The sequence below is a fragment of the Lutjanus erythropterus genome, chromosome 10 (genome assembly GCF_056507025.1).
Source record: "Lutjanus erythropterus isolate fLutEry1 chromosome 10, fLutEry1.hap2, whole genome shotgun sequence".
NCBI lineage: Eukaryota > Metazoa > Chordata > Actinopteri > Lutjaniformes > Lutjanidae > Lutjanus > Lutjanus erythropterus.
Genome location: NC_139326.1, coordinates 2,246,570 through 2,258,888, shown reverse-complemented (window position 1 = coordinate 2,258,888; position 12,319 = coordinate 2,246,570). Strand labels below are relative to the sequence as shown.

The 12,319-nt window shown below is 38.9% G+C and overlaps 2 protein-coding genes across 2 annotated transcripts in view; one reads left to right on the top strand and one right to left on the bottom strand.

Moving 5' to 3' along the window:
* Nucleotides 1-1,419: 1,419 nt before the first annotated feature.
* The window catches only part of ggt1a (gamma-glutamyltransferase 1a), a 49,069-nt gene continuing 38,169 nt past the window's right edge, over nucleotides 1,420-12,319 (top strand). The window contains exon 1 of the mRNA XM_084727839.1: nucleotides 1,420-3,259. The gene's annotated coding sequence lies outside the window, so the exon portion shown is untranslated. The remainder of the gene's footprint in view (nucleotides 3,260-12,319) is intronic.
* lrrc75ba (leucine rich repeat containing 75Ba) overlaps nucleotides 3,253-12,319 on the bottom strand; it is a 31,860-nt gene continuing 22,793 nt past the window's right edge. Inside the window, exon 5 of the mRNA XM_084727840.1 lies at nucleotides 3,253-4,095. Within this exon, the coding sequence (XP_084583966.1) occupies nucleotides 3,492-4,095 (604 nt within the window). The 3' untranslated portion in view covers nucleotides 3,253-3,491. The remainder of the gene's footprint in view (nucleotides 4,096-12,319) is intronic.

Genomic DNA, 12,319 nt, shown 5'->3' with positions numbered 1-12,319 from the left:
CAACGCACACACAGTTTAAGGTCCTACATGTCTATTTCAGCCCAAACCATCATTTTATTCTAAACCTTACTGAGAACTTCTGTTGCCTAAACCTAACTGAACTGTTACAGAAAACAGAATATTTAAAAAACAGAGTGAAACCGCTGTTATATAAGTCATTATATCGCTCTTTCCAAAGTCACCAAACTCCAAAGGTGAAATCAGTCATTTTACCTCAGCAGAACACAGGAGTTGCTGGTCTGCCGCTGCTTCGATCTCCTACTTAGTTTGTGTTATTAGGTGACTTTAGAGTTTTAAAGGGTTTAGTTTAGATTCACCAAAGTCACAAAAGAACACAGACAAACTAACAGATCGAGGCAGCGGTAGACCTGCAACTCCTGTGTACTCTGGAAAAATTATTGTTTCCGCCTGTGGAGCTTGGTTGGTTTGGAGAGAGTGATATTTGGCTTAAATAATGGCTGTGTGATGGCAAAGTAAAGCAGTGAAAATATTCTAAATATCACGTACATTTACTCTGATTAGAGGCCAGATATGTGCTGATACGAAAACTTTTTTTAATAGAAACATAATGCAGATTGTATTTATTTGTTAGCTTTAAAGGCAGCATTTTATATGTTTTTAAATATTCAATATTTACTTTATTTGTGTTTTTTTAAAATAGTTATTTATGAATATTAAAGGCTTAAATCTAAAGGTCACTGTTCTTTTGCAGAATCAGTAACATCTTTTAAATCACTTCTTAAAACACGTTTTTTACAGATTTGCTCTCACATGATGTTGATTTTTAATATCTTTTAATCTTTTTATTCCTTTTATTTATACCGACATTAAGTGATGATTGACTGTTGTTTTCCTTTTATTTCTATTTATTCTTACTGACGTGTTTTCTTGTTTATTCTGTTCTTACCTCTTTAACATTTGTTTTATTTTTTTCTATGTTTTGGTGTCTTGCTTTCTGCTCTTTTTCTTCTTCTGTCAAAGCACTTTGTTAACTGTGTATTTAAAGGTGCAATATAAATAAAGTTATTATTATTATTATTTTTATTGTTATTATTATTATTATTATTATTATTATTATTATTATTATTACACTGTAAAACATCCTGCCTCCATCACATATCTTTGACACAAGGGTTTATCACTTTTGAGGGATCATCGCAAAAAATGGGTGTTTATGTTTATCCCTCTACGGTATGCATTATGATGCCAGTGTGTAAAAAGTGTTTTGTAATGTTTTTTTTATTTGTTATAAAATAGACCAAGTAACAGTATTATTTTAGGGTACAGTTTATGGTGCAGTGCCTTAAAGCAACTCTGTGCATAAATGTTAGGGAATGAAAAAAAGATTGTTTGGATAACATTCATTACATTTAAATTTATGCCATTTAAAATTGAAAAACATTGAAGATGAACTTTTTTAAATATAAGTTTGTTTGTCTGGACATTACCTGCAGACTACATTGTAACAGCCTATAGGAATAAATGTGTTAAAGAGTGTAAACAAACGATCATAATCCTCCTAAAAACAAGACACTGAGTCACATTTCAGAGTTTAATTATCTGTTTTACATTTAAGTTCTTCTTTTCAGTTTGTGTCTTTCCTGACATTCAGTATGTTGCAACCATTTGTTGTGTTGCATCTTTATCTCACTGTTTATGAATTAAAATTAAATAAAATATATAATACCACAAATGTCAAGTTGGGGCGCCATAATGGTATGACAGCATTTACATTTTTAACAGTTTTCCATCGCTTAATTATCAAATAAAGTACATTAAACTATTGAAAAGTAAACTTTACTCATCTATTCATGTGAATGAATTTTTATCCAGATTGTAAAATGACAGAAAAAGACTGTCACATGACCTCCAGAGAGTCATGTGACAGATTAAAACACTGTGATTAGTTTATGGAGGGTCCTGCCTCTTTTTTTTTAAGTGCTGCACCATAATTGCAAATGTACTGTGTGAGTATCAAGGGCCAAAGATTTATATATTCTGTATAAAGAATATTTGCTGTTACATATCAATATTGGAATTTATTATATATTATTTATTTAATATTGGTTGGGCCCTAAACTTGATATGAATCTTTTTTTTTAAGTCCCTTCTGTTGCTGACCCTGTCTGCAGCAGGTTGTTGCTTATCTTCCTTGCTGTGTACCGACCGCCATCTACTGTGGGTAATACACCGACTATCGATAAGTACCTCACACAACCCCACTTCAAATAATCCAAACTATTCCTTTAAAGAGGTATGTGTTCAGCCTAAGTTTCTTAATGTCTCTAGTTATAAACAATGTACACAGAGCATAATGCTATGGAGAAACTTAAACATAAAAAAATAGTCCCCTTAAAGTGCACTGCAGTGTTTCGGTCAGTCTAACTTCATCGTTGTGTGCTACAGTAGACAGGCTATAACAACCAAGAGATAACAGTCATGGACGGCTGTGTCTCATAACAAACACAGGGCCACTGAAGGACATCAACACATGGAAAAGAAGACAACATATTTGTCGAGACAAACGGCAGTAGAGGACAGGCAGTTTGGGCACTGCTCAGACTCAGTTGTGTCATAAATACACTGAAACACTGTGGTGAGGACTACAACAGCTCCATAATTACAAAGAGGTGAATACCAGCATTTAGGCAAAGTACAAAAAACAATCAGTGACAGCTACCCATTGTTGAGTCCTACCTGTTGTCTTCTTCTAAGATTGCTTTGTTCACCAAAAGTGCACAAAAATAGGACAACAGAGCCATGTTTTGTGTCCTCATTTACATCTACACAAGGGCTGCGTGGGCATTCACAAGTGGACATTTGGAAAGGGGGGGAAAACGCAAAAAGTCTTGACCTAGCAGTTTTGCCGGCGTCACGTGACGGGTCGTCGGCTGTATAGTCTGTTGAACTTGTGTCATAGCTTTTGTTGAGAGATTAACAGAGAACACACAATGTGGAGCTAGGCCCTGCCTGCCAGAGATAGTCCCCCGTCCTGGTAGAGAACCCAGAGGGACCCTCTGTTTTCCAAACTAACTCGAGTTCCACTTCAGCTACCCGCCGGGATGCTGCTCCTCCATCCGACCAACTGATCTGAAGCTCCTTGGGATTGGCTCTTCAGCTGCCACTGTCAGAGAGAGAGATAGAGAGATAGACGGGGACAGACAGAGAGAAAGAAAGAGAGAGCACCGGTTCATTAACTCTTCCAGCCCCCCTCCAATGAAACCGCACCTTGTTCCCAAGAGCACCATCCACCAACACAGTAAGTCCACCGTCCGTCCGTCCGTTGTGTCACTTCACTGTCATCTTGTGTGGGTTAACTCAGAGATGGTTAGGAATAGCTTGGTAGCCGTGTCGGGACGAGAAGGTCACAATGTGGTCTCCCTCGTGCCTCAAAGGGTGACTGGGCTCGTGGTGTGAGGGCGAAAGGGCAAAGGAGGTAACAGAGTGCTGTGGGACGACTTTTCAACCAGCCTCGTGGAGAAAATGCCCCATCACCTCTCGCAGTAATGGAGGGTGAAGTCTTTGGAGAGCTGCTTCTCCCCCGATGCCCACGGCTCTAGCTCGAGCTTGCTTCCCATGTCATCCACATCGTCGTCGTCCTCCTCCTCTTCTTCTTCCTCCTCGTAGTGGCTGGGCTCCTCGATGGACGTCTCCAGGTGGTAGCAGTAGGGCTGGCCCTCCGTGTACTCGTAGATGGTCGGTAGGCTGCTCTTCAGGCTGCAGCGCCGGCGCAGGGCGACCAGCAGTGGCTGAGGCATGGTGAAAATGTCCACGTTGTTGCCCAGGTCGATCCAGGCCAGGTTTGAGAACATCTTGGGGTCTTTGAGCATCTCGGTGAGGTCTTTGAGGATAGCCAGTGTGAGGCGGTTGCCGTTGAGAGCCAGGGTGCTGAGCTTGGGCAGCGAAGCGAGGAGAGGCAGGAGGATCCTCAGGTTGTCGTCCTGCAGCTCGGTGAAGCTGATGTCCACAGCCACCACGCTGTCTCTGTTGTTCTGGAGGTAGAAGGCGACTTGGCGGACATCACGGGTGGACAAGGGGATGCCAGACAGGTCGACCGAGTCACTGGACAGCTTCTTCTGTAGGGTCGTCTTCAGACTGTTGGGGAAGAGACAGAGAGAGAGAGATTATTCAGATGAAGTAGAGCAGGTTTTAGCTGGAGGCTGAGAGGATCTGTGACTCGGGGACAAGGCCCTGGTTTTCTGTTGTGTTTCCTGTGCTGTATAAAGGAGGGGGCGGCCAGGCCGGTGTGGGGCGGAAGGCTGACACAGAGACTCCAGCATGGGGATTTACTAGTGTAAACAGAAGAGCCAAAACATCCGAGTGAGCCAGCAGCTTGAGCTTAAAGCTCTGACAGCCAGGAGCACAGAGCTCCTTACAGCACACAGCCATGGCAGTTTACTACTTAAAAGATAAACTATGATGCTTTTTGGAAAAAGATAAAACTTGAATAAAAGATACTTGGCCACTATACTTATAAGAGACAAAAGGAAAGAGATTTGTCTTTTAGAAAGTGAGGTTATCATCGAGTTTGTTTTCTGCAGTGTTGCTTTTTAAGAAGAAAAAATGAAATGAAAAAAAATGTTTCCAAAACCTGATGACAGATTCTTGTGAAAATTGTTAAAAACATCAGCAAAGGAACAATTAGTTTTTGTGTGGATCTGATCCAGGCAAATCGACTGAAGAGCCGTGTTGTCATTGTGCAGGCACAACAAAACTGCAATTACATCGTCCTCAAATGGAGTATTTATATTTAATACTCACTTGCAAAGAGTAAATAAGACAGGAATGAGATATCAGCAATAAAAGTACAGAAAAGAGCAAAAAATAAGAAGCATAAAGCATAAAATACAGCAAAAATACAAGTGATGTGGGTGTGAAAGTATTCAGCTGCAAAATGCTGCAGTAAAATGTGACAGATGTGGAGTGATGATGTTTCGGGGTGTTGGATGATTTGTGGTTGGTGCAGAAATATTATACAGAGTCGATGCTTTAAAATGTGTGATTTTTTTTTAAATGTTGCCAAATAGGGATTTTGAACATTTTCATTATTTTTCTCTCAAAATACTGCCTTCTCACTCACATGTATGACTATTTGTAAGACTTTATAATGAGGGAACAAAACATATTGATGACGTGTTACATGATGATGAATTAGTGTGATGATGTACAGTGAATTCCTGTTGCTCACCACTGATCAATTCACTCTGACTTCATGTGATAGTTTACACTTTCATCAGTTAAGGATCATAAAGCCTCTGTTCACACATCATGCATTTATTTTATAGCCACCAAATAAGCTACAATCCAGTTAGACAGAAAAATACAATTCAGACCCGAATTTCTGATCAGCCTCTCTGAAACCAGAGGGGATGTAATTAATTAATTTAATTATCAAACATATGTTGTTTTAAAGGAAGTGTTAAGAAGACAATAGTACACCAAAACCAATTCAACAAACCAGAGGAGCCCTGAAAGACATGTTTAAATCAAATGTTTAAAGGGACAGTTCATCCAAAAGTGTCACCTACTTCCATAACACTGGAGAGAAGGCTGACGTCTCTATAGCTGATATCCCTTTAATGAAGTGAGAAATAAACATTATTTATTTTATTTACGTATTAGAGTTGTATCAGGAATCAGATTCTGATTTGTGATTATTATTAAAAACTGTTTCTGTTTATCAGTGGCTCATACAGCAACATGTTTGCATCTGTCTACCAAAACATCCTCATGTTTCTAAAAAAAAAAGTTCTGTACAGAGCTGAGAACGGCCGTGCTGGCAATAATTTTTTTAATACTATTAAAAGTTAATTATTTCATTATCTCAAGATAACAAAAAGGCCTTTCCTCTCATTGTTGTTTTTGTGTATTAATGTTTACCAGAGATTAGGCGTGTCAGTATGCATGATGGCGTGTTGACAACTGTATCAGCTGATTTCAGCTGAAAATATCCGATCAAGGAGTATTGATCAGTGTGTTAGACTGCACTTTAATCGATGTCTCAGTAAAAGTCTGGGGTCACAATCAACAGGTGTCTGAGCATCTGCTGACTGAATGAGAGCGAGATGGCAGTTGGCTTTGCTAATATACACAGCCTGGCCAAAAAAAAAAAAGTCACATACTCTATTTTTTACTCTATATTTCATTGGACTGCCTTTAGCTTTGATTACAGCATGTATACACCATGGCATCGTTCCGAGAGGCTCATGCAATGTCACAACATTTATTTCTGTCCAGAGTTAGATTATTTTTTTGTGAAAATGACGTCTCATGCTCCCTGAACCTCTCTTTCACTATTTGAGCCCCATGAATCCTGACATTGTCATCTTGGAATATGTCTGTGTCATCAGGGAAGAAAAAGATCCATTGCTGTAAAAACCTGTTCATTCAATATATTCAGGTAGTGAGCTGACCTCATTTTTTGGACACATAATGTTGCTGAACCTCGACCTGAGTGACTGAAGCAACCCCAGATCATAACTCCGCCCCCACAGGCTTGTACTGTAGACACTAGGCATGATGGGAGCATCACTTCATCTGCCTCTCTTCTTATCCTGATGCCTCCACCTCACTGCATCAGTTAGAGTTCAATAACTTGTTACCAGCTGAAACATATTGATCACTGCAGTAATTATCCAATGGAAGGATCTGACCTGTTTGATTAGTTAAATCCAGGTGGGGACTTTTGTTTTTTGGCCAGACAGTGTAACCAGGTTGTCTGTTCTAATGAGGTAACTGCAGCAAACAAATCTACACATTTATGCCTTAACTTACTGTTCATGAATCTTCATGAAACGTTATTTATATATAATGTAGGTTGAACATTTTCCAGGATTATAATAACATTACCTGATATACATGCTGAGGTCTCTGTTGATGCCTTTAAAAACGCAGCATTTATTCAAAATGTCTCACTTTGTGCTGCCTGGTGTTTGGATTTTTGTGTGTTTTTAAGGTCTGTTCGCTGTTGTTTTACTGCTTGTTTCTCTTTACTGCAATTCTGGTTTTATTTTTTGGCAATTTTATTTTTGTGATCTTTGTGACCCTATAAAAGAGACATCTGTAAAACTGTTGACAGGACACCTTGAGCTGCAAACAGGCTCAGTTATGACTCTTTCTATGATGATTTTTTGATCCATGTAGGTTTTATATTTGTAAAACTTTTCTGGAGGTGAAAAAAGCACTTTAAAAACCTGAGCAGGAACTTGTGGGCGGGGGAAAAGGGCCATATAACCAGGAAGTAAACCCAGAAAATAGAAACTTTTTTGGCTTATTCACTTGGCAAGCAAATGTCACTGGACTGAAAGGGCGCCATCTTTGTGTACACACATTTCTTTCTAGCATTTTCTGTTAAATTACATCAATACAAGTTTACACAACAAGTTTTAAATGTAAATAAACAAATGTTCTTTATTTTGAATGACGCATGCATGCACATAACAGCAGCACAGATGCAAATATTGCTTCACAAGGAGGAATATCCAGGATATTTTCTAACATATGATGGAAACTGAAATCAAGACTTTGTATGAGTAGTATTGATCTGTCTGTGAGGGCGCTTGGAGCCTTTGAAAACCCTTCAGGATATTGTGTAAAACAAACAGGATTCGAGGCTGAATCTGAACCTCAGTGATACTGATATTTCTGTATTGCTTTACACCGTGGCTGAGAATATTTGTGCATTATTTACACCCTCCTGTGGCCTTTTGTTTCCAGTCAGTCCCGTTTACCGGCGCCCATTTTCCCCCTGAGGACGCGGTGTGTTTAACTCGAGCTGTTACCGAAGTGGCCTGTAACGCTGATTCGGTGTCAGAGTGAATTATAGCATCCTCCGGCGCCCACTGACTTACTGTGACATCCACTGCAGTACCTGTCACTCCTGATGCTTTAAAGTGTTTTTTGGTCACGTTGAAAATGGATGTGCCCCTGAGCAGCACTTACTGCCTCATTTTAGCAGCAGGTGACGGCTTGATGAGCACAAACGTCACGAATTAGAGCATCTGTATTAATTGCAAAAAAAGGAGCATAAAACTCACCCATGAAGCCAGGCTAAAAAGGGGATTTAATCAGTTGTTGAGCATAAAATCAATGATATAAAGATGTTTGTCAAGGAAGCTGTATCTTTATCAGAGTCTTGTGAGCCGCAGGCCTCCCCCCACCTCTCTATTGTCTGGCCCTTGCAGCTTTTTATATGACAGAAGCCTCATCCTCTGCAGAGGCACAGAAGTCCTAATGGCCGCGGCCTGGCAGAGGCTCCCCTGCAGGTGTGAATAGGTTTTGATCACACAACTCCTCCTTTGTCTGTCTTTTTTCAGACACACTCATCCTTTTAAGCTCAGGAGGCACGAAAAAAATGTCTGTCTGCGGCGTCCTCTCTGGAAGCCTCTTTCATCCTCCACATTAACATGATACCAGAAAACAAGCGTGTCGCTGATAACTTCAGCAGATGGATTTCTGTCACCTTTACATCCACGACGCTCACAACAGGGTGCAGCTTAAATGACAAAACTAGCGTATAGGTAAAGGGAAATAATTCAAATCACAATCTATACTGCTAAGTAGATGTTTTAAAGGGACAGTTCACCCCAAAACAAAAAAAAATACACATTTGTCCTCTTACTTGTAGTACTTTTTATCCATCTAGATAGTTCTGGTGTGAGTTTCCTGGCTTTAGAGATGTCTGCCTTCTCTCCAATATAATAGAACAAGGTGACACTGAGTTCAAAGTGCCCAAAAAATACATCGGAAAAATTCAATGGCAATGTCTCTTTCTAGAAATCACGACCCGGTTACTCAAGATTATTCAGACTTTGTTGTGAGCAGTTTGCTGTGAGAACTATTTTACTACATGCACCGACTGCAGGGGTGTATTAGTAAGTAATTAAGTATTTTGGGGGTACTTGTACTGTTCTAAGTATTTTCCAAGTCTGTAATTTCTCTCATACTTAAATATGGATTACAGTTCAGGGCTCAACCACAAGGATTACCTGCTGGCTCAGGACAAGTAAAATGTCACGTTGGGCAAGTAAACCTGGTGACTCACTTGCCTGACTGGGCAAGTGGTAAAAAAGAAATTAATCTATTAAACTATTCTGATAATCGATTGACCATTTAAGTAATTTTTGTGCAAAAATGTCTGAAAATCCTGTTTTTAGTCACTCATATATGAAGATTTTTCCAATTATGGGCATATTAAACCAAATACCAGACGAACAGTATGGAGGCATTTTATGTTTTTATTCTGTTGGTTTTTTTCCATCACTATTCACTTCCATTATTTGAGAGATTCTGCAGTTCTGTTTTCCTGTGAAACTCTGTGTGATACTCTGAAAATAATATAGACCAACATGCTGATAATTTATCCACCCTGATATTCATTGTGCACATTTACTGACAATGCATTAAACACCAGTGGTTAAAAGTAACTAATACCCTGAGTAATTTTAGAGAAAAATATTTGCTACTTTTACTTACGTACTCTAACAGTATTCCAATTTGAGTAAAAGTACTTCAACCATATCACTGTACTAGCTAGGTGATTAATCGAATTTAAACTAAATTTTAGCTTCCAACGATTAAAAAAAGATAATCAAAATAAAACAATTATTGTCCCACATGCCGTGGTGGCATGTTGCATTTTGTCTTGTGTGTTGTGTACCCTTCCTATCAGCTTGTGTTGATTTAATTTGAAACAACTTGTAGAAGACGACAGAAAGGCAGCCTTTGGTTGATAATAAATGTAAAACTAAGCCAGCACGGTGGGACAGGACGCTGTTGAGTTTCCACATATTTGTCAGCTGTTTTAAGCAGAGAGGGAGGAGACCAGCAGACACTTTTTACAGCGCTGACACAGGGCTGCATGCACTAATCATTTTATTTATTTTCATTATTTCTTGTTTGTTTTATTTTGAAAACACATATGGTGTTCTCAAATCAGTGAATAATCCTGTTTAATAATCGTGATTATTATTTATTTATTTATTTATTTATTTATTATTATTATATCAATCAAAACAATAGTGACTGTGATTTCTTCCAGTAATCGAGCAGCCTTACTAGCTAGCTCAGTGGTGTTGACACTGCAGCTCAGCCAAGGACCTCGTGCGAGCCTCTCTTCCATGAGTAGATGGTGACCGTATCACTCCTGCACAGTGATACGGTCAGCAGATGTACTTTGGTAGAAAAAAAGTAGTTCTTACATGAAACTGCTCACAACAAAGTCTGTGGATTATCTTGAGTAGCCAAGTCATGATTTCCGGAGACACTGCAGTTTTTCAAATGTATTTTTTGGTGCTTAGAGCGCCACAGGACTAATGCAATTTAGTTTCATTATATTGGAAGGAAGGCAGACATCTCTATGGGTGATATCTCCAAAACTCTACAACTCACACCAAAGAAATCTCGATGATGGACAGAGATAAAATAATCCCTCTGTGCAGCACACAAACACAAACTGAACTGAAGCCATCAAAAACACAAATGGCATCGACATTTTTGATGCTCACTAATCCTCATGCACAATCATGTAATCTAATAAATATTTGCCACACAATTAAGTAATCAATTAAATTTACATTTTATAATGAAGCTGACTGTTAAGTATTCCCACTTAAACATCGTCTCCATGTGTGTCTCATCAGTCTCCTGCAGCCACTGATTTAATGTAATGAGACAGCATTTGAATTCAGTCAGCGTAAATCAAATCAAATCACTCTTATAATTTTTAAACATAATTATTCAGGTTTTGAGGGTTAGCTCATGCTAATTGAGAAGAAGGGAAATGCTATTTAACAAAAAGAATATTTTTGATGCATGTGTTAACAAATGGCTGGATGAAAACTGTCATAAAATTCTCATTTCATTTCAGATATGAATCAGATTTTTTTTTCTAGGAGTTGGTCTGCTCCTTCTCTCTCTGGGCTTTTATTGCAGCACTCACACCGTTTCGTTTTCTGCAGAGTCATTTAAGGTGACGCTTCGCTCTGTTATTCGTCTCGGCTCTCTGATGGCTGAAGCCAAACTGCACAAGAGAGGCCAGAGATGAGCAGTCTGATCACATCTGCTGCCTGACATTTCACTTACACTTTCAATCATCTTCTGTTGTATTATAACACGTGGGCAGGAATCACACACACTCACACCACTGCATTGTCCTTCATGGTGCAGGAATCCTGCCTCACGGTCCAAATCAATGAAGACAGATCCTGCACACAAATATCACCTCCTCAGTATTAGGTATGAGTATTAGGACCACGCATACGGGAAAAAAGGAGGAGGATTTTTTTTTTTATTTTGCATTTCAAGAAAAAAGTCAAAATGTCAAAAGTTAAGTCAAACTTTCTATATTAATCGCAAGCATAAGAAAAATTTAATCAGAAGAGAAGAGAGAAGAGAGTTTTTTTTTTATTTTCATTTGAGAATAAAGGTGAAAATGTGAATAATATAGTTGAAATACGAGGGCTGAAGGCGACTCACAATATTCAAATCAGATCTAGCTGTTAATATATAGAATATCAAGCAACGCTTTATTAAATTGTTATATTTTTGAACAGGGTTTGATGGGACATTCAGGGTCACAGAGACATTTAAGTAATATAGTAAAAAAGCCAAGTTAAAGCCTGGATGATACGCCCAAATGACGCCCCCCAGCTAATGCTATTATCATCATCATCATCATTATTATTATTATTCTTGTTACTGTTATTTCCTTGCACACAAGAAAAGAAAATACATAAAAGATCAAGATACATTGCTGGCTGAACTCATGTTGAAATTAAGGATTTGGGGATTGTACTGTGTGCTAACTACACTAACGATACAGTGGCCAGATTTCTAAAACGAAAACTGGGAAACATTTCCAGTTTGGTGGTCAATATCTACTCAGTGAAAAGGGAGACAATTCATGTATTTTGTCTGGGGTGACTGATGCAATTGGTTTTGTTATGCCTGGTACTAAAACTAAAAGTTCAACTTCTCAAAATGCCAAAACAAAAAAAACCTGTCCTATTTTTCCCCTCATGCCTGTCCCTAATATTCTTCTGGCTGATACCTTCTCATCTTTTTGTCTGGTGCAGCCTCAGGAGCTAACTGGACCGCTCTGTGAGTCTGTCTGTGAGTATGGACTCATATTTTGCATTTTGCTGGTGTACGACTGAAGCTGAAGCGTATATGACTGACGGGCCTCTGAGGAAGCTTTAATGTGCTCTGTATGCTACAGTGCACAATATAATGTGTAGTGGTGAATCTGAGAACAGATGAAAAAAACAAACCCTAAAATTTTTTGATGTAGAGACTAAAAGTGGCTCTAAATGGCAGCTGT